Below are 25,853 nucleotides of genomic sequence, written 5' to 3'. Positions count from 1 at the left end.
TTTCTATGTGTGTTGCAGTGGCGTTTGTTTTTTTCTTGCTCTTCATTATTTCTTTACTTTTTGTTTTCCTCATAAAGTTGATGTGTTTCCGTCGGTTTTAGTTTGTTACCCGAATTTGTATTATTTATAAAATATACTCACTAGTATTTCTTTATGATATTTTGTTTCATAATGCATAATAGAGATTTACACAACTCACAATTCACAATTGGTATCATAATACTACTGTTGTGCACTTAACAGACCAAATGATAATATATTCATATTGTAGTTTTTTGAATGAATGTTTGCATTTTTTTTTATGGAACTCAGCTGGTAACATCAAGGAACTTATTTTATACTTGCTTAATTAAAAGTTACATATATTAATATATTTATGTTTTATAAATATATATTTATTTATGTTCTATTTCAGACATTGTACTACTCATGCTTGGTTGTTTTCTTCACAGCAGCAGGTGAATTTAAATAAATAAATTTGGTATCAATTTAACACAAAATCAAAAAGAAAAGGTATGTATAGTGGTATTGATTGCGAATGAGACTACTATCCGCTATCATACAAAAAAACAAGGAACAAATAACTAAATGCCTGCACAAGCTTTTTTGTGTGGTTGATATGCATATTTGCTCGAAAATATATGAGACAAAATTTAATTAAATAATGTGCATGAATGGAAGTTGAAATTATTCTAATGGACTTAAAAACGCAGCACTAGAAATGTCTAAACCAGTTTCCAGTAATTTTTTTGTTTTCAAATCATGTGGTATTCGGTGAAACCATGGTTTCCCCTTATCAATGGATGTGTCACCGTCGGAAACAATTACTGCCTGTAACCAACGTCAAAATGATTGTCAGAAAGGTCAACCAAATATGCTGGGCATCGTCACTGCATATTGATCAGATCATGAATTGTCATCAATAAATCTCGTCTGCCTGTACCGTTGTTGTAAGGAAAGTAAAGCGAGTTTCTGACGCGGAATTTTCTTAACACAGCCCATTGACGTAATGGTGAAATATTCTTATGGCCTGATTTAGATTTTACTTGCTAAGACTCGACAATATGGAGATACAAAATATATTTAAGCATTCTAAGCGTGGGTCTGTTTTGAAAGAATTGTTGACAAAAAAAATATTATGGGTTTGGCATTTCGCAGGATGAACTTCGTTCGACTTAAAAAAATCCGGTATATTCAATGACCTCAGGTAAGTTATGTATTAAAATTTTTACTAAGCTTAAAGAAGTTTGGTGAGCATGAATAGTAGTACTATGAGGATCAATCATATTTTGGTGGGTAAAGATCAATAAAAAGTGTGTTGCGTTACTCAGGTCCTTCAGTAAATAAAGGTAACAGTAGTATACCGCTGTTCGAAATTCATAAATCTATACAAAAAAAACCAAATCCGAGTTACAAACTAAAACTGAGGGAAACGCATTAAATATAAGAGAACTACGACACAACAGAAACACAACATTAAAATGTAACAAACACAGAAACGAACTATAATATAACAATGGCCATTTCCCTGACTTGGTACAGGGCATTTTAAAAGGCATTTCAAAAGTCATAAATTGATCGAGAGAAAACAAAGCCAGGTTACAAACTTAAAAGCATTACAGAAGGTTGTATTTTATCTAGAAAAGTTTTGCAATTCTGAAAAACGATACTCAGTATGTAAATCAATATAAAAGTTTCGTTTCAGCTTCACATGAAGTTTTCCATACCCTTTATTGTATGAAAGGTGAAACAATGGTGTTACAATGTCCTGTAAATCATAAGTCACTTCAATGGATAAAACTTTCATATGATGAAGAACTTGGAACAATATATAGTGAAAAAAGAGTTTTGAACAGAAATCTTCCACAAGTTAAACGACTTGCAATAACTGGAAACTTCAGTATTGGAGAGTACATATTGAGTATTGATTATTTCACCAAAGAAGACGAAGGTGTCTACATGTGTTTCGTACCTAACGAAAACCGAGTCCAGAACTACAGTATACACGTGCAACTAACAAGTAAAATTAACATTACTTATATTGTAAAATTTGAAGTGTATTTGTGAGTTCGTTGATTGATTAATGATTGTTTAATGTCTAGAGGAAACGAATAGTAAAATGCATGCATTTTGTAAATATCATCACTGTTTAAGTACAGTTTTAAAATCTTAGCTACAAGCTTGAATAAATAGTAAAACGAAAGAAAAAAAGTGCGATTTGTATTCAATAACAAAAAATTATCATTAAAGAATAAAACGTTAAATCATTATTATGTTCTCATGTTAGAAGATCTTGAAACGGAACAAACACCTGACTTAGTTTAGTTGTGTATTATATGGAAGCAATCATGTTTAGTTTTGAGATGATAAAAACAAGATATCGTTTTTCGTATAAGATATTCAAATTCAATATTAATATTCTTTCCAGAGGTACCGTCGAATATTAGATGGCTGTCCGGGGTGACAAATTACAAAGGTAGCAATGATAAAATATGCATCGTACAAAAAACATGTAATGTAACATGCATTGTTGATAGCGGTATGCCGCCTGAAGTTTTGCTCATATCAGACGACAAGCACCTGTATGCTGTTGGTGGACCCGGTATGCTGGTATATACATTTATACCAACGAAACTAGACCACTTGAAGGAATTTGTCTGTATGACAAATATTTCAACGAAAAATTTCCAACTCGAATCAAGAATTAAACTAAATATACAATGTGAGTATTAATAAAAACATTTAAACATACTCAAGTAAGCAAGTGAAAATTCTCATTTTATATTCTATTTCAAAGTCTATTATAAATACAAATATGACTATTTCAGACTTTTATGTATACTGTCAGCACTATTCATACAATATACAATTAAATGTCTGATTTGCTTTACATGCTTTAATTGATATAAAATGCTACAAGTCTTAACTTATTATCGGACAAGCATGCCATCGAATACTGTTTATATTCTTATTCGAAAAAAGGAGAGGAACATACTTTGAACTGAATGTATATAAAAATAACAGAGGTTTTACACATGATGATTTGTCTAACATAATAATGATTTATACCGAATTAGACTATTTACCGGATTTGTTATCACATAAGCAACACGACGGGTGCCGCATGTGGAGCAGGATCTGCTTACCCTTCCGGAGCACCTGAGATCACCCCTAGTTTTTGGTGGGGTTCGTGTTGTTTATTCTTTAGTTTTCTATGTTGTGTCATGTGTACTATTGTTTTTCTGTTTGTCTTTTTCATTTTTAGCCTTGGCGTTGTCAGTTTGTTTTAGATTTATAAGTTTGACTGTCCCTTTGGTATCTTTCGTCCCTCTTTTGTCTACATCTGCATCCTTGATGCATTTTTTTTTCATTCAATCTTGAAACAAAGTGTTGCGCAAAGATGATTTTCAGACGTTTATTTAAAAAAAGTGTGATGTTTTACTAGCTATAACCCCAAGTTTAATCTATCATTTTCTACATGGTTCTTTTCCATTTGTTTGATTCGTTCGTGCTTTTGATTTTGCCATTTGATAAGGGAATTTTTGTTTTAAATTTCCTTTGTGTTAGGTATTTCTGTTGTTTTTTATATATTTTTTTTAACCCTTATGCTGGACAGAAGATGTTTAAGTGACATTATTATACCTCAGTTATCATTTTCTATATAAAATAAGTACACAATATTTTCAATATTTTGAATATTACAAGCTTTGAACTATTGGACCGGTCAAAAATTTCCAACTATTGGACCTGGGTGAAACTATTTGACCGCAAATGTCATTATATTTCGCGGAATTTTAAATGCAGCTACGCGATTGAAGGATTGTGAAAATAACGCGGAAGTAACGACGTCGTGTTTTACCTATTGTATCTAATATAGGGTTGACGCCAGTGAAAGACGTAGCCTTATCATTTGAACATATCTATGAAGTAAACGTTATGATATGGTTTCTTCTTTTTAATATTACGATAGTTGATTTATCACCGCCATTTATTGTCTGTTGTCTTTTTCGAAATAATAAAACACTTACTGACTGGATATTCGTGGAATAGTAAGTTTATTGTCCCTCGGATACGACTATTGCCCTCGGTTTCGCCTCAGGACAATAGTTGGTCCTAGGGACAATAAACTTACTATTCCACTCATACTCAGGTAATAAGTATACACTTTTGTGATTTGGAAGAAGCAGTTTTTGCATTTTACATGTTAAAATTGATAATAAATGTATTTCTTCAATATTGTAGATCAACCTGTTGTGTCCATAATATCCCTACCGTCAACGGATATTACAGAAGGCTCGAATGTTTCCATTGTTTGTAAGTCAGACGCGAACCCTAAAGTGTTAGATCTTCAGTTGTTTAAAGACGGGAAATCTGTTTTACACACAGACAGTGATCACAACAGTCTTGATATGAAGAATTTTACTCGTTCACACGCCGGCAAATACAAATGTATTTGTAGAAATATTATAGGTACAGGTGGTGACGAAATTCAACTAAATGTTTTATGTAAGTGTTTGCTACCTTTTAACTATGTTTACGGAATTATACCCACAAATATTATCTAGAATTAAAGACCATAGTAAATTGATTAATCCATCTTTTGTTGTCTTTTATTTTAAGATTACCATTCTTTTACAAATAAAACACCAATGGTAAATGCCCGGGGACGTATTTTGTACATTTGAATTAATAATAGTTCAACTCAACCCTCCCAGTTTTAAAATTCAACCGGCATAGGCAAATAAATAGACTTGCTGCATCGATCTACATCTCCATCACAAATATGTTGTCGACTCCGCATATAAATTGCAAAACACCATGTTTCTGTGTGTAATTCTTATCTTTCTTCATAAAATGTTTTTGTATGAAATCAGCTTCATATGAATAGAGGAACTAGTCGGAAAGACAATGGGGACAGTTGGTTTCAATGGGAATGCCGAGTTATCGTTGACAAACATGTCCTCAAAACGTAACAAATAGGTTGTAAATCAAGAATTCAAGCATCATTAACTAGGTAATTTTTCAGAGAATTTTTTTACGAAGTATGATTTGTTCCATTCTTAGACAAGATACCATATTCTTCATGAAACAAGCAAGACCAACTGTTTCGATTTGTGTACTAAGTGTATAAAAGTCAAATGATTTAATATTATTGCAAGAGTCTTAGATTGTATATACTCTTAAAGATCTTTGGATTTTTCTAGTATTCAAATCTGAATCATGCCACCTCTAGAATAGGTAGTTTCAAAATAACTTTGAAGCCCGGCTTTGATTGTTGATAAAATTTATATAAATAATTTAGAAAAAGGTTTTGTGGTAATATTTTTTGAGAGTGAAAAAGCAATGAATTCTCTGACCAAACTTCGTTCAAAACAAGTGAAATAAAATACATACCGAAGTCCAAGCAAAATTCATAATAGAAAGTCCTTTATGAAATGGCAAAATCTAAAGCTCCAACCCATCAAACAAATGGATAATTATTAACAACTGTCATATTTCTTACTTGGTATAGCCTTCCTAAATGTAGAAAAATGATGGATTAAACCTGGTTTTATAGCTAGCTAAACCTCTTATATGACAATCTTATAGTATTCAATTATTCTAACAACAAAGAAGATGGTCGTGCAAACATCTTAATTCAATTTCTAAAACAGTTTGACTCCGGATTTACATATACGCATTTTAATCCAAAAAATGTTACCTCAAACAAGTGTTGTTGTCAAGTCAGTTTCTTAAATCCGAGTTTGTTTGGTCATTTGAAAAGAATTTTAGTTTCAATCAATTTAAACTTATCGACGATCTTAATTAAATAAACCTTTTCTTAAAGGTTATTGGTTTTACAGTGCAAAAATATCTTAAAGTTTGTAACTCGTCTTATTGACATTAATATTGCTACCACGAGACAAATTTGTAAACGCAAATTTGCCCATTTCTGAATTCTAAGTTTTAATTTGGAGTGTGTTATATTGTTATGTGATATATCAGAATAAATATTGTTTAAACTAACATTGCAAAACAACTAAAACATAAATTACGTGTATTGATATACAGTTCTGATCATACATTTTAAACATCCTGTCAATAATAATACGTGACGCCTTTTGACAACTTGTGAATATATAAAAATACATATTAGCTTTAAAGGATGCCAGCATCAAATGGATGCACAAGTCTCACAAATATGCAATCAATGGATTTTTAAGAGAGTGTAATTGCTAAAGCTTAGACAACAATGATAAATCAGTGTTATTTATTTGCACAAAAAACTTTATGGATAAGCATATCTTGCTCCGTACTAGTATTATGCATTACTGCTCTCATATCAAATCTAGCTTTCTATATACTATTAAATAATGTGATATATGTTCAAGAACACTTTATAGGGTTAGGTTTACAGTTGTGGTTAAACACACTTATAAATTAACTGTTAGCAAAACTTTGAATTTTTGAAATACTAAGGCTTTTCTTCCTCAGGAATAGATTACCTTACCTGTATTTGGCAAAACTTGAAAGAATTTTTGGTCCTCAATGTTCTTCAACTTCGTACTTTATTTGGCCTTTTTAATACTTTTTTATTCGAGCGTCACTGATGAGTCTTTTGTAGACGAAAAAGTAAAATCACAAAAATACTGAAGGACGAGGAAAATTCAAAACGGAAAGTCCGTAATCAAATAGCAAAATTAAATTACATACCACATCAAACGAATGGACAACAATTGTCATATTCCTGACTTGGTACAAGCATTTTCAAATGTAGAAAATGATGGATTGAACATGGTTTTATAGCTCTTAACCTCTCATTTGTAAGTCAGTCGAAACAGGCAGGCATCTGGCGTAAATATAAATTTTAATCATGGTATTTATAATGAGTTTATGTATGTGTTACTTTCAAGTAATCCGGGAAAAAACTAAAAAAAATGTTTTCTTAATTATTTTTTTTAGATGCACCAGACGTTAAGATCATAACAAATACGTCCAATGGTAGAGTAAACTTAAGATGTAATGCAAATGGTTACCCCAAAATATACAGATATTTGGTATGGGAACATAAAACCTTGTTTGGAGAACACATACGGTATTTAAAGGGAGATTCTTTTGGGAATTTATATCTCTCTGAGAATAGCTCAGACATAAAGTATCAGGACAATGGCTTCTATGTATGCAAAGTAGAAAATGGAATTGTCAACAGCATAGGAAATTTAGTTCAAATGGCAACTAAACAGCTTAACACTGACGGTAGGTTATACTTATATTGCTTTGACAAATAAGTTTATCTCTATAAACCTACCTTATAAATACCCAATTTTTATCTTTTCATCCCAGTGGTTAATAAAGTCCGAATAGTCAAAGTGTTACTTTTATTAGGGACGAAATTCTTCACGAGGTTTCAAATTAAGTAAAAGTATTTTAAAAGGAATAACAAAAACATCCATTAGAAAGCATTTCATTTTAAATAATGTCAGTTATTAGATTATAATTACCTTATTTCAGAAGCCCCGGTTTTTGTTTCTGACAACAAGAACGTGCAGTATGGTTCCTCTCTAAGGTCAACTAGAATTGTGACCTATATCTATGGTCATCCTAAGTATCACATAGTGTGTTGTTCTTCTCAAAACTGGACAATGTGTCAAGATTCACATCCTTATGCATTTGAAGAAAAAAGTTACATTGGTGCGAGATACTTTTCATGGAGTTGTGGTTCTTCTACAGGGATATCAAGTATCGTTACAAACAGCTATTTTACAACCTGTGGATTTCACCTTATATGTATTTGAAGTCAGAAATGTTCTCGGTACTGGAAAACTTATAGTCCAACTAAAGCACTTAAGTAAGTAGAGTTAAACTATATGCCAATGCATGACAAATTAAGAACAATTAATAGCACTGTACAAAAGACTGCTGACAGATTATGATAGCAGGCTCACCTGATGATTTTAATTAATGCCACAATCTTACAATCTGGTATCGGTGGATGTACCTCAGAATAAATTCATACAGAACGGTATCAAATATGTACTGGTTCCGTTCTATTATTCATAATTGATCATTAAGTTGTGGTTATTCTAATTACTGATATCCGGAAAAAAATAGATGATGTGTTTGATTTGTTTTAAATGAGCAGGTGGATATATAAGCAAATTGATTATTGTTTAATCCATTGATCACTGTAATGGCAAACATTATAAGCTGTGGAAAATGTGAGGTAACTCTAAAATCTCTCATAAAAATGTAATTTATTAGTTTGTATTGCAATTGAGTATATAGCAAAATTTTGTTACACAATAAACTACCAGCATTTAATATAGTAAATATGAGAAAGGAAATAGGGAATGTGTCAAGTAGAATTATTGAAAAGAAAATTATATAAGGTATTCTCTTTAGCATGTGAAAGTATTTCTATTCACGATTTTAAAGGCGAAATTTTGTATTTCAATATTTAGGTCATACTATTTGTTGACAGAGTATAGATACCTAATCTGATTGGAATTTAAATAAATATACATGTGAATATTGTCATTATCAATTATATCTTTCAGTTGAAGATCCAAACGCAGAATGCTTAAACTGTTTCAACACAGGTAAGTATGATATGCTTACCCTTCCGGATCACCTGATTTTACTCCAGGTTTTTAGTGGAATTCGTGTTGTTTCTGATTTATTATTTATAACTGTTGATGTTAATGTATTTTGGTTTTGTACGTTCTTGATTACTCCTTGGTTTTTATTGTTATTGTCCTTATCACTATTAGAACTATAAGATCAAAATATTCAACCGAAAAAAATAACTAAAATTGTGTTAAGAGAAACTGAAACTAACTACACTATACATCTCTTTTATGAAAGGAATATGATTAAAAGTGTAATCTTTGCAAAATCAATGAAATGAAATGGATTGAAGCCACAAATGACGAAAAGCTCTCCAAAAATGTAGGTTTATTAAAATGAAAATCTAGTGCTACCATATGGCCTCTTTTTATGTATCCAAATGATAAAACCTTTATTTAAGATATATAGTACTGCATGACAATCAAACGATCACCTTTTACACTCAAATATTTTGCATGTCAAATCAAATTATGTGAAAAAAGTGTTCGCCATTTAGGATTAAACACTACATGATCGATACAGTATAGTGTGGATGCATTAGAATAAACCAGCACCAAATATACAACCCTGTTTGGAATTTCGAAGTATAGGAATATTTTTAATATTAAATTGTAATTATCAAATTATATAATTGTATTAAGAATAAGGTTGCAACTCCGTCTGTAAAAGTGACCTGTCACGTTTTTATCTGTTGTGTTTAAATAAAAAGAAAGAGATTATTACAAACGAGTGTCACAACTGCAAAAAACGATCAGATGACCAAGGTGTGAAGAGGTCAATGTACGACCTTCGTCAATAATAAAAACGTCCCAAGTATTTTGTGACCTGTTTGTCTTTTCGTCGTCTTTTGTGTTTTTTTTTCTGCTAATGAGTTTTGAATGTCCCCTGGTATTGTCATTCTCTTTTTATAGAACATTTGATAAAATAACATCTAAACTATTCTAAGCAGATAAACAAAACACCGCGTTTGATCTTTCTTGTCAGAGGAAGTTGCATCTCAAAGTATAATTACACAATCTTTGAACTCGAAATTTGTAGAACAAATGTATCAGTTGAACCTTGGTAGTAGCTATTAGGTACATGTAGATATAACAGCTACGTTAACCAGTAACTCGCAATGCATTTATTTAGATTGCATTTTATAAATACATATGTTTCACAAATTTTAAACCACGCCTCTTTTGGGGATATATAATATACACAGATATTTTTTTATTTTTTTTACGTACTGGTTCCCAAATATGATCTCTCTGTTTCATCTTTTAGAGATGTTAAATGGGAATTTAATCAGTATAAACGGACATGGTAACGTTGAAATTGAATTCCGAGGAAGACCTTAAGTGGCATTATTGTTATTTCAGATAAAAGTCAAACCACTATTTACGTATCGGTATTAATTATGATGATATTTATTATTCTGATAATCAGCGTTTATCAAATAATCTTAGTTAAGCGAGTTAAGAATCAAGCAAATAAGAATAATGATAATGTTGTTAAAGTAGAAAGTCAGTATGAAGAAATTCAAATGGAAGAAGAAGGTACAAATGACGTACTGCGAAGGCGTATTGAGTGTTTAGTGCCAGAACTAAACGAGGGATCGAGATCTTCTGACGATCATGATGACAACAATTTAGACAGACGCTCAGCTTCAGTACACAGTCTTGATAAGCGAGACGAAACACAGTATCGTTCGTATGAAAAATTCCAGGAAGAACTTTGTTTCAGCGATCATGCATACACAGAAGGAAGACTAAGTGATACATTTGTAAAGGATATTATGGAGGGATAAAACACACCTTATTCCAGTAGAAATAATAACCACTGACATACGACTACAACAGATGTATAAAATACTAATAAAAATTCAAATATACTTGTCTCATCGCTATATAAAACGAAACATATTTGTGAAAAGTTGTTTTGCAAGCTAGAGATTTTGCATCGCACAACCAGGTTTAATGTTTTGACAAACATTTTCAGGGAATGTATGCCAAACGCTTAAATGAAACATAATAATTCAATCTTTTTTACAATGTAAACATTGGGAATATATTTGTCTTTCTCTGATTTTGGGTCAAGTTGTGTCAATTATAGACAGAATTTTTCCCACTCTATCTGTGTTTATAAAAACTGCAATTATTATTCTCAATCTTCATTTTTTGCTCACCTGGTCCAAAGGGCCAAGTGAGCTTTTCTCATCACTTGGCGTCCGTTGTCCGTCGTCGTCCGGCGTCCGTGGTCCGTCGTTCGTAAACGTTTACAAAAATCTTTTCCTCTGAAACTACTGAGCCAAATTTAACCAAACATGGCCAAAATCATTATTAGGGTTTGTAGTTTAAAAATTGTGTCCGGTGACCCGGCCAACCAACCAAGATGGCCGCCACGTCTAAAAATATAACATAGGGGTAAAATGCAGTTTTTGGCTTATAACTCAAAAACCAAAGCATTTAGAGCAAATCTGACATTGGTAAAATTGTTCATCAGGTCAAGATTTATCTGCCCTAAAATTTTCAGATGAATCGACAACCTGTTGTTGGGTTGCTGCCCCTGAATTGGTAATTTTAAGGACATTTTGCTGTTTTTGGTTATCATCTTGAATATTATTATAGATAGAGATAAACTGTACACAGCAATAATGTTCAGCAAAGTAAGATTTACAAATAAGTCAACATGACCGAAATGGTCAATTGACCCTCTAAGGAGTTATTGTCCTTTATAGTCAATTTTTAACAATTTTCATAAAATTTGTAAATTTTTACTTACATTTTCCACTGAAACTACTGGGCCAAGTTCATTATAGATAGAGATAATTGTAAGCAGCAAGAATGTTTAGTTAAGTAAGATGTACAAACAGATCACCGTCACCAAAACACAATTTTGTCATGAATCTATCTGCTTCCTTTGTTTAATATTCACATAGACCAAGGTGAGCGACACATGCTTTTTAGAGCCTCTAGTTTTCAAATATGGTCTTGGAGTTTTTATGATCACCTTTGTGGGATTGTACTCAAATTCCCATTCATTATATCACCATATTATATTGAATGGTGGTCTGTGGTTCGGATTATGTTCAAATATTTTCAAATAAAATTAAATCAAATCAATTCTGCTTTGATATACACAGATATAAATGAATAACAAAAATATCATTTTCAAATAAAATCAGGAGCGGAAGATACAAAAGAATTATTCAAACTTATACGTCGAGGAAAAACTGACAGCAACATTACAAAAACAAACAAAAAACACACCAACAGTCAGAATTGTTTAAACAACACAACATTTAAAAGTGATGAATGAAACACGAACCTTAAATCCAAAAAAAGATGGTGCTACTGTACAGAACGGTTACAACGATAAACACGTACGGTAAACCAGACTTTCTATAATGGTTGACCAACTCGTGACGGAATCTGTTAAATTTTCGAAGGAATGACATCGGCTTCACATCAGCTTAATCACTTGGTATATTATTTTAAAAGCTTCATAGGCAGCAGTAAACCTCTATCAATCAAATTATTGTTAGAAATAGTTCTGTTATTAATAACAATTCTATTTATGGGATAACTATATTTTTTCGTTTAATTCCAATGTAGATGGACTTTAAAAGGCAAAATGTTATTATTTTTTTGAGAATGGAAAAGAAGAAACAACAACACGACCAAAGAGACTGAAGGAAATAGCCAAAGGGTCTAAAACGCTGCGGAAAATCCCTCACTCGTAGACGGGCTTCATCTGGCCCCTGAACAATATTGTATATAAGTTCAGCGCAATCAAAATAAGTCAGAGGGTATTTCTCGATTTATTCCAATGTGGGTACATCATAAAAGGAACAAGCTTTAAGGAACAAGAATGTGTCCATAGTACACGGATGCCCAATCCGTATTATCATTTTCTATATTCAGTGGACCGTGAAAATGGGGTAAAATTTCTTTATTTGCATTAAAATTAGAAAGATCATATCATAGGGAACATTTTTACTAATTTTTAAGTTGATTGGACTTCAACTTCATTAAAAACTACCTCGATCAAAAACTTTAACCCGAAGCGGGACAGACGGACGGACGGACGAACGAACGGACGTACAGACCAGAAAACATAATGCCCATAAATGAGGCATACAAATGTTACTTATGTAATTGAAAATGGGAACGGGGAATGTGTCAAAGAGGCAACAACCTGAACAAAAATCTTAAAACAGCCCAACCTTGGTCACAAAAGGTGGTAAAACGCAGCGGGAAAATCACGCACACGGAGGCCAGCTACAGCGGCCCTTAAACATTAAAGTATACTAGTTCAGCGACAATCAGTTTAAGTTTGAGGAATTGAATCATATTTAAGCCTTCATGCAAGGTAAGAATAAATATGTTTACATTCTTCTAAGAATTGCTTATTCTACACTAATTTACAGATCAAACATGGAAATTTCCATGTCATTACACATTTTACTCAATTAAAAATAAACAAATAGAAACAACATACAATAAAACAAATAACGAAAAATGGAAGATTCAGTTTGCATCGGTTAATCGCCATACGCTATAACAAAAACATTAGCTTCAAATGTAAATGTATATACACAATTTAAAAACAGTTTATCAGAATAATAATTTAAACTCGTGTAATACAAGAATTATTATCAACAAAGCATTTAAAAAATATTATGTAAATACATCGTCTGAAGTAATTGTAACCCGAGTATCTGTACTTTCCTTCGATATCCCTCGCGTAAATGGTGTACTGGAAGACGATAAACTAAACCGAACTTTCTTAGATTGATCAATGCCATTTTGAAGACCACTATCACAGTTAGAATTTGTCACATCCGAACAATCTCTATTATACGATGTCAAGCTAATATTAGGCATTGTTAAACGACCGTCACTTCTGGAATCAAACGATTCGGAAAAGGATACTGAAGTTAATAAATTCCTTGTTTCTTTAACTTCTACTTTTCTTATATCGTCTGAAATAAAATTTCCAATTTTCAAATACCGAGATATAGCAGATTCTTCGTCCCTATTAACATTCCTTTTCTGAATATGTCCAGCTATGAATGCCATTATTGCCAGTCCGTACACAACCACAACAGCGATAATAAAGTAAGCAGCACCTGTTGCGTCATAATCATCTATTTTATCAGTTGTTGTACAATTAATATCACTAACAGTATGTGTCTCCATAATATCCTAACTAACTACATAGTCCAACCTTAATTATTTTGAACATATTTATTTTTAAAGCAAGGGTATTTAATTTTATGTATTGAACCAACTTAAGTGATATATGAATAACGTCTTATTTACTGTGGTAAATCAGGCATGTGAGACTTTCATACTTTGAATAAATAAAAATAGTTTAAATATACATTTTAAGCACACGGTTTAAATGATGTATATGTTTTGGAAATAAGAGATTTGATATACATTTTGAGCACACTCTTTAAACGATATTTACGTTTTGGAAATTAAATGAAATATCACAGGTCCTCACTTCACATTGTTACAGTTTCGCTTAGTGATTTACGTATCTGTGGATGTTGAAAACGTCACAGATTTAAGTGTAACTGTTGATTTTTTCCTTGCAGATACGTCTGGAAATGTATAAGTATGAGTTTGTGTCACCGGAGATTCAATTTCCGATGTTACCGAATAAGAAGAACGGAGTGATGTATCGGATTCTGCATTTGACAATTCACTTTCAGTGAGTCTAGCATCCTCTGATTCTGATATTCTCTGTTTTTGTCTTTCTTCATGACGGTTAAGAATAGCCTTCACCATATTTTTACGATGTTGCATTAACTTTTGTCTATGTGTCGCTAAATTGACCTTTCGTTCCATTTTTAGGTATCTCCCTAATTCCTCATCTGTATTGGCTGTTTCCCTGTTCTTTCCTTTTATCCTGGCACAAAGCATAGAGCAAACTCCAAGTAAGGAGTATACCAGCACAGTGCTAACTATATATTGCATAGCACCCTCTTGGTCGTAATTATCCGGGAAACCATCACCGTCACTATCTAAACTTGTAACGTTTATTGGTGCCAAGGTGGAATTCATCCTTTATTGAGATATAATCTGATGACTTCAGAAAGAAAATTCCACACAAACTAAAAGAAAAATAATTCTATTCCAAAATATTACGGAAGGTGCCAATATCAAGTGTATCGTAATAATATCAAGAGCAAGCAGAGTATTTACTGAACCCCTTTCAAAACATCGCAATGTAAAACGCTATATCATAATCGAACCATTGTTCTTGTAAAATAATGTAAGTATATATACACACCCGGCAACGCAACAACTAGATATATTTAGACTATGTTCAATTTGATCCGTTTCATTTCATGAATTTCACAAATGTTTTCTTTTCACTGACTGCTAAAATATTCTATTTAAAAAGAAATAATTCTATCTAAGATACATCAGCATTTACCCATCCATGTCGGTTTTCATAGTACCAAATGGTCTGTACAATATGTACGGACTCGTATTAAAATATTTCCATGTATATATCACATGGTTTGTGATTGTTATCACGTCTGACGTATTACTATTGTGTTTATCATCTCTATACTATCAAGAAATCAGTTCATATATTAATTTCCTTATACACATTTGTTAATATATATTGTGCATTCTATTCAATATTTAATTTAATAAGAAAAAACGTTTTAAAAAGCCTTTGTTGAAGCTTTTAAACAAATGTTGGTCTGATGAACCTTTTGATATCTCAAGTATCTCTTTTTGAAAACTCACCCGAATAAATGATTATATGATAATGAAATAAAACTCGTATAAAGTTCATTATCTTAATACGGTATATGTACGTACAGCTGTAAAGTTTTTATAAAAATCAACTTTAAACTCTAAAATATAGAAAGCACATTTGATTGCATGCCCTGCATCAAAATTCTAAACTTGCTTCATGTCTATATCTTGATCGTTTCCTCCTTTTTAAAACTATCAGGAAGAGAACGATAATAAAAGAAACCCTTTTGAAAAAGTAAGAAGATACAAAATGAGACAGATGGTTCAACGGGAACCACCATTAAATCAAAAGTGAGAAAAATCAAACAAGACCATGAACATAACAAAATAACAACATATGACTACATATATTTCGATAGACTGAGCAACACGAACCGGAATCCATAACTAATCTAAAGTCATTGAATATAATTTGATAATGTCTTAATCGAGGGCAGGATTGCTATTCCAATGTTTTTTTGCTTTATTACCATTGTTGTCGTTTATCAAACAAATTTTATGTACAAGGTAAATATTCATATGTTTATGGCTTTTGTATCAGAACAACCATGTAAAGCTTGAATTTTACATATTCATTTTGTGAAAAAAAAATTGGATACCATTTATTAACAAATCTCCCCCAAAACAAGCGTTTGTACTTAAACATACTTTCCATTTCAAAATACAGTAAGCATTTGTCTATGAGGAGAACAGGAGCTAAACAAAGCCTCACATTTTCCCACGCTTTTATCGACTTTTCCCATGAACTGCATAGTAATATACTGTAGAAGAGACCCAAGAGTGCACATGTTTTAGCCTATACTACACATCAATCAATTATTATAAGTTCTTAAAATTCATAGACAAAATCCGAAATCTGTATGAAGATTTGACAAAAGCATACACGTCACCACAACGTTTAATCTGTATATTTCGTTACCTACTAAGAATTAATTTCAAGTTGTCCATTTCTAATTAATTAACTTATTTCATTGTGTTATCTTTGAAGTTTTGTATTACCTATTGTATGTCCAACATTACGTTTCAATTACATGAGTTCAGATTATTTACTTATTTCGAAGTCTTTGGATTGACCAAAATGAGGCCCCTCATGGGGGGTCCTAGTTATCACATAATCACCATTTTTTTGCCAATATAATCACATAATCATTAAATATTTGCTTATCTTTAGTAATCAAATAATCATAAACTAAAAATACAGTCCTAGGTAATCAAATAATCATGAAATATTTGGCTTAATAATCAAATAATCATTAAAAAAACGGCCAAGTAATCACATAATCAAAAACCCCATGAGGGCCCTCCAAAATCGGTAATTAGATCTCCGTTTTCTCGCGATAGTGGTGAAAACGCTTCTTGTGGCATGTAAATGGACTTACAGTGACACAAAAATTAAAATGACAGAATACGAAATTGCATTCATATGTGAATGTATAAGAATGTTTTATCAATGAATCGATGCATATCAATACAAAAGGATACTTTTCGACCAACTTGGATCTTAAAAGGACACATATAAATTAATAATTAAAACTTCCCGTCTTATCTTATGTGAATGATCTCTCTTCCGGTGACGTCATAATTGATTCTAGTTTCACATATATAAATATTTCCTAGATGATACTCTAATTTAAGCTTGTGGTCATACATGCTTCCGCAGATTAGTTTTCGGTAAGAAATTTATTTTAAGGTTTTTGAAATCTTTTTTAAATGACCATCAATTGTAAAAGTCAATACTTTTACCGTTTTAACCTAGTTGATCCTAGTTCTATTTACAAATGTGTATATTTTAGTAGCCTACTGTATAGCGAAAGCAAAAGATAAAAAATGAAAAAAAATATGTGATTGTAGATGTAGTGAAAGGGATTTTCTTCACACATATGGTAACTTAACATATATCAGCTCCGACCGCCGTCACAGTAAACTGTTAAATAAATATTTATCATCAAGTTGGTATATTATCTGCTAGAGAGTGATGGTCATCTGTTTGTTTGACCATACAAAGAAAAGCAAATTAAATTTCCCGCTTTTGTATACTTCCTCTTCAAATCCAAATATAAACTATGACGTATGTAAATCCCCAGTTTTTATCTTGTGGAAGTTCATACTTTCGTTTTCGTTTTCTACGACTTTTGGAAAATCTTACAGAAAGTGCCTAATTTAATTTCAAAACAACTGTTCAATTTAAAACAAATGAAGGTAAGTTAACTTATTGTACATATTATTTCACCGATAATTTGTATACAGTGTACTAGTCTAGTTGACAGATTGAGAGAAGTTGTCGAAAGGTTAAATCATTAAAGCAGGGTCATTAAATGCATGATTACCACTGCTCAACATTACATTCCTAAATCTATTCTTTCCTAAGAAGGAATTACATCTGCACCACCATTTGTTCTTTATAATTTGAGATTTTTTTGCATTATTCGCAAAGTGAAGCATGTAAACCTAAATTAACTCAAATTAAACAAATGACTATGTCGAAATCATCGTATTTTCCGTTCACAGTAACTGTACAATCACAAAAAGTACAATGAAATGGTACCTTAATTCCGTTGTACAAACGTCATATATTTAAAAGACTATATAGTGACCCAGACAATTAAAGAGCCCAGTGCAAAGGGCATTCTAAATATAATTATATGAAATTTAAAAGGAAGAAAATAACTAATTGTTTATTTACATGTGACGCAATTTATTTTTACCTAGGTTTTTGACCAATCCACTAAATGAGTCACAATGCATGATGGACTACTACGTGTTTACAATCAACCAAGAACACGTGTTATTTACTGAAATACAACACTTTTTTTCGTGCAATGCGGGATTCACAATTTTGCTTAGTTTTTCATTTTGTGTATCCTAATTTATAGTTCGTGATATAAAGTATCACTTCCATGCTCAGATTAACGAAGAGTTGTTTCTATGCGAAGAAAAAAGGGTTTGAATTACCCGATATATAGCCATTAACATGTTTGATGATGGCACAGAGATTTCATGTATTTGTCCACAAGAAGCAACGAAACAACAGCGAATAAACACAATTACCCATGAGACAAACTTACTGGTGTAAAGTAAGCCGTCGATAACAGCCGGTGCTGATATTCAAGAGTACAGCAATGTTCGAATAGATAATTAAAGGCAAATGTGGGATCCTTGAATTTTGTGTTCGTAAAAAAGGCGAAGAAATATTTACATACATGGCAGTGTTAACAAAATCTATAAGTACTTTTGTTGGTCACATTTCAGTATATTGGACTTCCAAACTGTTCCTTTTTTTAAGGTAGTGAAGTCAGCAACTGTAGTTTCAGTGTGTTCGTTTTTTTAACGGGCTCGGACATTTGCCAAACTGAATAAAATCATTACAGCTGATTTCTTAAACCTGCAAAGTAAAACTTTGGTTGGCTTGCTTGCTTTGTTTGTATAGTTGCTCATACAAGCTTTGAAAATAAGATTGACATCTTTAAACAATATATATATATAGGCATAGGTTAACTTGTATATTTTATATGTTGTACAATATACAAACAAAGCAAGCAAGCTAACCAAAGTTTTGCTCCACATGCATTAGGAAATAAGCTGTAATGATTTTATCTATATGTATGTGCGACAAGGTGGAAATTTTGATATGTTTTGTGAAAATTGCAGCGTTGGATCTATAATAAAAAAGAAGATGTGGTATGATTTCCAATGAGACAGCTGTCCACAAGAGACCAAAATGACACCGAAATTAACATTTATAGATCACCGTACGGCCTTCAACAATGAACAAAGCCCATACCGCATAGTCAGCTATAAAAGTCCCCGATATGACAATGTAAAAATTTTTGGGTCATTAATAGCTTACTTTTCAGCATTGTACCTATGACTGCTTACTTTACTAAATTATGTCTTTGTTGGAAAGATGTCTCATTTCAGTCATTTGGCACTCATACCTCATCTTCTTATTTCTATATACAAAGCACGTTTTAGAAAAAAAATAATAGGTAATATGGCACCCACTATGATCTAGAGACTTTTAATATTGGAGATATTTTACATATGTCAACAGGACAGCAGCCGAACGATAAAAAAACCTCTGAGGTATATTTTGTGATAAAATTAGCAACAAACGGATATTATCAATGGATGAAACTATAAAAAATGTATTGAGCTATATACCATACCCGCTCAGTGGCGGATCCAGGGGGCGGGGGTTCCGGTGGATGGACCCCCTTTTTTGGACGATCAGTGGGGACATGTAGTTGGAACCCCTCCCCTTTTGTCCAGGGTTAGGACCCCCCTTTTTAAAATGGCTGGACCCGCCCCTGCCGCTTTCATAACACTTTTAGCATACTGAATATTATGATGTTCTTACTATTAGTTCAGGTCCTGATATAAAAAATACACATTCAGTACAGAAAGAAGTGTTTCAATGAAAGTTTCGTGTTTTTCTAGGCAGAAATGATTTTGCAATGACATTATACAGGTTTAAAAGAGCTCAAATGATTTTCTTACTGGACAGTGGTCACTTCATTGGATATTTCACTGCGTCATGTGAAATTAATGCAGGTTCAATTCATAACAATGCACAAAACCGGTTCAACTACTTTTGCAAGGCGAAAAAGAAAGTCGAATCGTGAAGCCAATAAACAATATTTTTTTAATCTGAGCATGCAAATTGAAGATTACGTTATATATTTTACATTAAATATATTTGCAGTATAAAAACTTTGGTAATGAGAGTCCCAGACAATATATTAATTGACTGTTTTCCCAATAATTCCACGTGTTTTAAGTAGTAGTTTACTCGTAGTAGCCCACAATGCATTGTAGTTCATTGACTCGATTGGTCAGTTTTTCAAGGCCATATTGGCCTTGTTTTGGAAATTACTATGCAAATATATTCTGACATCAGAAAATCTAGAGTTCTCGACCTGTTGAAGTCTAGCTTTAAATATGAGGTACACGAAAGGGTATTGTAGCAATTATTACATGTATATACATAATTCTTTTACTCTAGGAACCCTTCTTTTTTGGATGATCCGAATCCATTTGAATGGGGACATAAGGTTGGAACTCCCCTCCCTTTATCCTGAGTTTATAACCCCCTTTTGAGAATGGCTGGATCCGCCCCTGTTCTGTTTTGGACTGATCTATATCTGGTATAACTTCATCCTCATTAATATTGATCAACATTAAATAAATGGGAATGTAAATAAAAAAAATTCGCAAGGAGTAAAGACGTCGAATTTAGACATATTAAAAGTTCGATAAAATAATTGTATATGGACAATTCGTGGCAGTAACCCCCTTCCATATTGTCTGTAAAAGTACATCCCAAAACGGAATTTATGAAAAATTTCGACGCCTTGTCTTCGAAATGTAAGCCACCAATCTTACTATAAAAAGATATATCTTAATGATTTTACATGCATTTATGGAAAGTATTTGTCAAACTAATCTATCAAAGAACATTAATTTAACTTTTCAGTTTTAGACTAGACCATCATACTATAGTTTCTATCTTCCTTTCTGATGGCATCGTCACCAGGTGTTCGTGTGTTTGATGTACCGAAAGATGCTTCAGAAAGAGACATTAAAGTTTATTTCAGTAACCCTCGGAATGGAGGGGCTAAAATCGCCAGAATCTATTATCCACTACAGGGAAATGATGCAGTGGTTTTGTTTGAGGGTGAGAAAGGTGAGCGACAATAGAATGAACAAAATCGGTGACGCTTTTAAAAAAAAGATCTGTTAACAAAACGTGTTATTTTGTGTTGTTAATGAGCTAAAGTGGGTTAATGTATAATTTGTTGGCTCGTCTTATCTAATTGGCCGTATAGCTGTTCTCATCATTTTGTCTCCGGTGATATATTTCATATTGGGAAATTGAAAACTTAATAAAATCTAGTTTAACCACTCCACATGTAAATGAATAAGCTACATTTCAATTTTATTTAGATCGGTTAAGGAATTTAATTTTTATGTAATCTCTTCAGTATTTTGTGTTTAATTTATTAACAATGTGTCATGACTCGGTGCTTTACAGCTAATTTCCTAACGCTTGAAGGGTAAAATTTCGGTAGGCTCTTTTTATATAAATGTTTATTTAAGCTTTGTTATTAACATTGACATCTTCAAACAATATATATAGGAATATTTTTTGATTCAGATTGGACGTTATCCCAACTACAATTGTACACTATATAAACCAAGCAAGCAAGCTATCCGAAGTCTTGCTTTACATGCGGTAGGAAATAAGCTGTAAAGTTTGCCGCATAGACACACCTAATTGTCTATGGTATTCAACTATCAAAATATGTTAAAGGGTGTATATTTCAGTGTTCAAATGGCATTTTAAGCCCGATACTCAAGTAGCTGACACCACAATCATATTTCAAAAGATGCATTTTTTTTTACAGTTAATCCAAAATTATTTCAATTGGACCATGTGTTGAGAGAACGAAAACTTAGGGTCCGACCTTTACAAAGACAGGTATGTGAAGTAGTTGACAATAGTGTAGATATATAAATGATAAGTACAGGTCGATTACACATCATCCCTACAACAGAAATTAACAAAAGTAAAAATTCGAACACACGAAATTATTGAGTGGTGTGCCTTCTCCACTTTTTAACTCAACTGATCAGAAGTGTCGATAGATTTTCTTATCACATGTCGTCCATTATATTGAAAAGCGATATCGATAGAGAAAATCTGACCGTGAAATGATAAGATGAGATGTACCTACTTCTTGAAATCTGTAAGCTCATTTTAGATGAAAAGTTATTGCCCTTAAATGTAGAATTTTATGAACTTTTATTTTCTATTTTGAAGCCCCATTTATGGGCATGTGCGTCTGTCCGTCTGTTCGTTCGTCTGTTCGTCCGTCCGTCCGTTCGTCCCGCTTCAGATTATAGTTTTTGGTCATGGTAGTTTTTGATGAAGTTGAAGTCCAATCAACTTGAAACTTAGTACACATGTTCCTTATGATAATGATCTTTCTAATGTTAATGCCAAACTAGAGATTGAACCCCATTTTCACGGTCCACTGAACATAGAAAATGATAGTGCGGATGGGACATCCATGCACTTAGAATACATTCTTGGTGTCTAATATCTTAAAAACTAATCGATACATAGAAAATTTTGAATACTAAAAATGATCAACAAAACAAGTATGCCAAAGACATTGAAAGATGGCTGAAATTGTCAGTTGACTCCTCCTAGGAGTTAAGTCCAAAAGGGACAATGTTTGTCATTTATTTCGTTTTATAGATCTCGGTGAGCGACACCGGATTTTAGAGCCTCAAGTATTAGTCTTGCTCAATTTACCATTCAAAGACTTTAAGTTGCTTAATTATTGTTGATGTTCCTTAAATATATGTCACTATAATCAGAAGTCCATTATTAGACTTCTAGTATAATATAAGATATATTATTAACTTTAAAAGATAGAAACGAATGTTTTTCTTATTATATGATACATTGAAAACATTTAAAAAAAAAACATGATAAGAATATTCAAACAAAGGCCTCGTCTTCTTGAAATAAAGTTGAGGTTGACCACGTTAAAACATTTGGATTGTTAAAAGAGCTTACTTTTTTTTTCTTTTTACTTCAAATGAAATTGTTGAGATGAAGCAACTAAAACGCGTCAACATATTATGTCGATAGCATTTAAATGTATAAAATAACATTTTGTCACAGCGTTTTTGCATTTTAGGTTTTCTCCAAGGTGACTGTAGAACTGGGAAAAGAAATAACTTCGTTACTTGACAACGATCCAAAGTATCTGGATGACATTCAATATGATGGCGAGCTAGAGGTCATTGCAGAAGACAATTACACTATAACCGGGGATTGGTACCAGATAGAGTGGGCGTGGCAATATCTGGATGATGTTTGTAACAAACGTGATGACACAGTTGAAGTCATACCGAATGGCTTTGACGAGCATATAACCGACACACTAAGGGGAAACAGCGACGACAGTGCTATTTTAGGGGCTACATCCATTCAAAGTGAGGACGACGTACCGCTATTACAATACCCACACCATACGGAACAGGCATCCGGATACCAACCTTACTGGAAGGGTTCAGACGAGAGACAGAGTTCTGATTCACATTTTAATGATCCGTACGCTTATGATGAAGACGAATCTGATTTCAACCTGTTAGCTAGAGGCTTTGATATGCCACACAGTGGCTTGCCATGGTTAGAAAATAACCTGGGCAGGAAAGAACAAAAAGGCTATTCTGTTTCCCACCAAGACTTTCAAGACGTGCCATTAACATATGATTTTAATGTTTCTTCTTTGAAAATATCCGTGTTGATGAATGATCTTCTACAAGAGACAACCGATGCCATTGTAACGTCTGCTTCCGGCGACCTGTCAGCACAGTATGGTATATCCAGAGTTATTGCCCGTTCAGCTGATCCAAAGCTAAGAAACGAATGTCGCGAGTATATCGAGAGGCATGGCCAACTCAGCGTTGGAGACGTGATGCATACCAGTGCAGGTGGATCCTTCGATAAAAAGGTTGGATTCGTAATCCACGCTGTTGGACCTTCGTGGCGAGAATACAGAAACGAGGAATCAGTCCATATGTTAACATGTACCTATCTAAACATCTTTCAGTACTCTAGTAGTAACATGTGGCTGACAAATATCGCAATGCCTCTTATTGGTGCAGGTAATACAATTTTTATGTTTTTTTTTTGTGTGATTGGATACAGTGTATCATGGGCAAAGGTATTTTATAAACCTTTATTTTTTTAACAAATTTTCCAGAAAAAGTGTAAAGATCTCTATGAAATAGTACCACATGGTTCCATAACTTGGTCTATACTGTTTTTGAATTAATGGCAAAAAATGTACTAATTATCTGGTTTCCGGACAATAGCTTGAGTATAAGTCTAGACTAAGGGATCTCTATGAAATTGTACCACAAGGATTCATACCAAAAGAAATAAGATTGGTAGTAATTTGGTGGTTATTGCCATAACCGTTTTTATGGAATTATGAGCCAAAACAATACTTTGTATCAATTAATTTATTTGTACACCAATTTTAATTGGGTTTAATTGAAAGTCTTGAACTCTTATGATTTTTTAATATGCTGAATCTAACCGTGTATTAAGGTTTTGAATTTTGGTCTTTAAATTGGTCCACATTGAGGTCCAAAGGGTCCAAAATTAAAATCTGTTTGATTTCATAAAAAGTTGAGTTAATTCGGTTCTTTGATATGCCGAGTCTAATTAAGGGCTCCAATTGCAAATTGTTCCACATTAAGGCCCAAAGGGTCCAAAATTAGATTTCATTTGATTTCAATAAAAAATAAATTCTTGGAGTTCTTTGATATGACTCATCTGACCGTGTTTTTATTTATTTTTTAATTGAGCCAGGTTTTTAAATTGGTGCACATAAAGATAAAAAAGGGCCCAAAATTAAACGTAGTTTTATTTTTTAGAAAACAATTATTCTTGGGGTTCTTTATTAGTCTGAATTTGATCAAGTATTTATACATTTTTTTTAATTTTGTGCCCAGTTTTCAAGATTTTTAAATCGGGGTCCAAAATTAAACTTATCAGTGACATTCAATAGATATAGAAAGAGGTGATATGAGTGCCAATGAGACACCATCCAGCCAAGTTACAATTTCTAAAAGTAAACCATTATAGGTCAAGGTACGGCCTTTAACACGGAGTCTAGGCCAACTCAGATTAACTGACATTTTTATTTGTTTATATGTGACAGTAGATTGTCGTTATAACCCTAAATTTGAAGACGCATTACATTGGCGAGTGCATTTTATCTAACAAGCAACACGGATAAGTAACTAAATAATGCTTATAAATACCTGTAGAGCTTACGGCATATATGTAAGTAAATTGCGAATAATGGAAAGTGAAAAAAGTTTTCTGTTTCTTTTATTACTGAACCAGTGATTCGTACGCGTTTAAAAAATAAATAAATAAAGTCATGAGCTAGACGCGTCCATGTTTTTTTTTATGTGTCAGCACAATTTCGTAAAATTTCAAACATCAAAATGTCCCAATATAAGTTCTTGAAACAACTGCAATTATATGCAGTCGTCAGATTTTTCGTTAAAAACATTAAGGCAAATTTGTGAGTTTTTCGTTTCATTTTGTTCAATCATGTCTTAAATAAACAATATAGATGTATTTTTAGGTGGTGTTGGGTTCCCATTAGATGTCTGTGTGCAGGCGTTCTATGATGCTTTACTTTTATTTGTCATGGATCCAGAAAACCTTAGCCACTTACAAGAAATTCATCTTGTAAGTAATGACGAAGACAGCACGTGTTCAACCATTGTAGTTTTACGATCCCTGTTAGATATTGACCAAATAGCTACACAGGAAGCTGCTAAAGATCGCTATCTGAAACGCACAGCCGAGTTTGGATTTAAGGCGAAAAATTTAATTATCGACAAAGAAGAAGAGTTGTTGTGTGTAAAGGATGAAGATGT

General features: G+C 32.6%; 2 protein-coding genes and 1 long non-coding RNA gene across 3 annotated transcripts; all 3 read left to right on the top strand.

Annotated features, from left to right (window-relative positions):
• Positions 1-1,733: 1,733 nt before the first annotated feature.
• LOC139499173 (uncharacterized) lies at positions 1,734-4,498 on the top strand. Its single transcript, XR_011658138.1, has 3 exons — positions 1,734-2,020; positions 2,429-2,722; positions 4,243-4,498. It is a non-coding gene; the product is annotated as an uncharacterized lncRNA (long non-coding RNA).
• Positions 4,499-6,952: 2,454 nt separating this feature from the next.
• LOC139499161 (uncharacterized) lies at positions 6,953-10,480 on the top strand. The gene is made up of 4 exons (XM_071287853.1): positions 6,953-7,236; positions 7,492-7,828; positions 8,538-8,579; positions 9,969-10,480. Exons 2-4 carry the CDS (start codon positions 7,645-7,647, stop codon positions 10,394-10,396), a joined length of 654 nt encoding a protein of 217 aa, XP_071143954.1. The 5' UTR covers positions 6,953-7,236; positions 7,492-7,644; the 3' UTR covers positions 10,397-10,480.
• A 6,959-nt stretch (positions 10,481-17,439) lies between these two features.
• Positions 17,440-25,853, top strand: LOC139517245 (uncharacterized; the record flags this gene model as incomplete). Its single annotated transcript, XM_071308082.1, is given in 5 exon segments — positions 17,440-17,573; positions 20,848-21,057; positions 21,779-21,852; positions 23,084-24,056; positions 25,556-25,853. Coding segments are annotated over 4 exon segments (1,511 nt in total), but the record flags the coding sequence as incomplete, so codon positions are not given.

This window comes from Mytilus edulis, chromosome 1 (genome assembly GCF_963676685.1).
Source record: "Mytilus edulis chromosome 1, xbMytEdul2.2, whole genome shotgun sequence".
Lineage (NCBI taxonomy): Eukaryota > Metazoa > Mollusca > Bivalvia > Mytilida > Mytilidae > Mytilus > Mytilus edulis.
The sequence above is the reverse complement of the archived record's forward strand: the minus strand, read 5'-3'. Positions and strand labels throughout refer to the sequence as shown.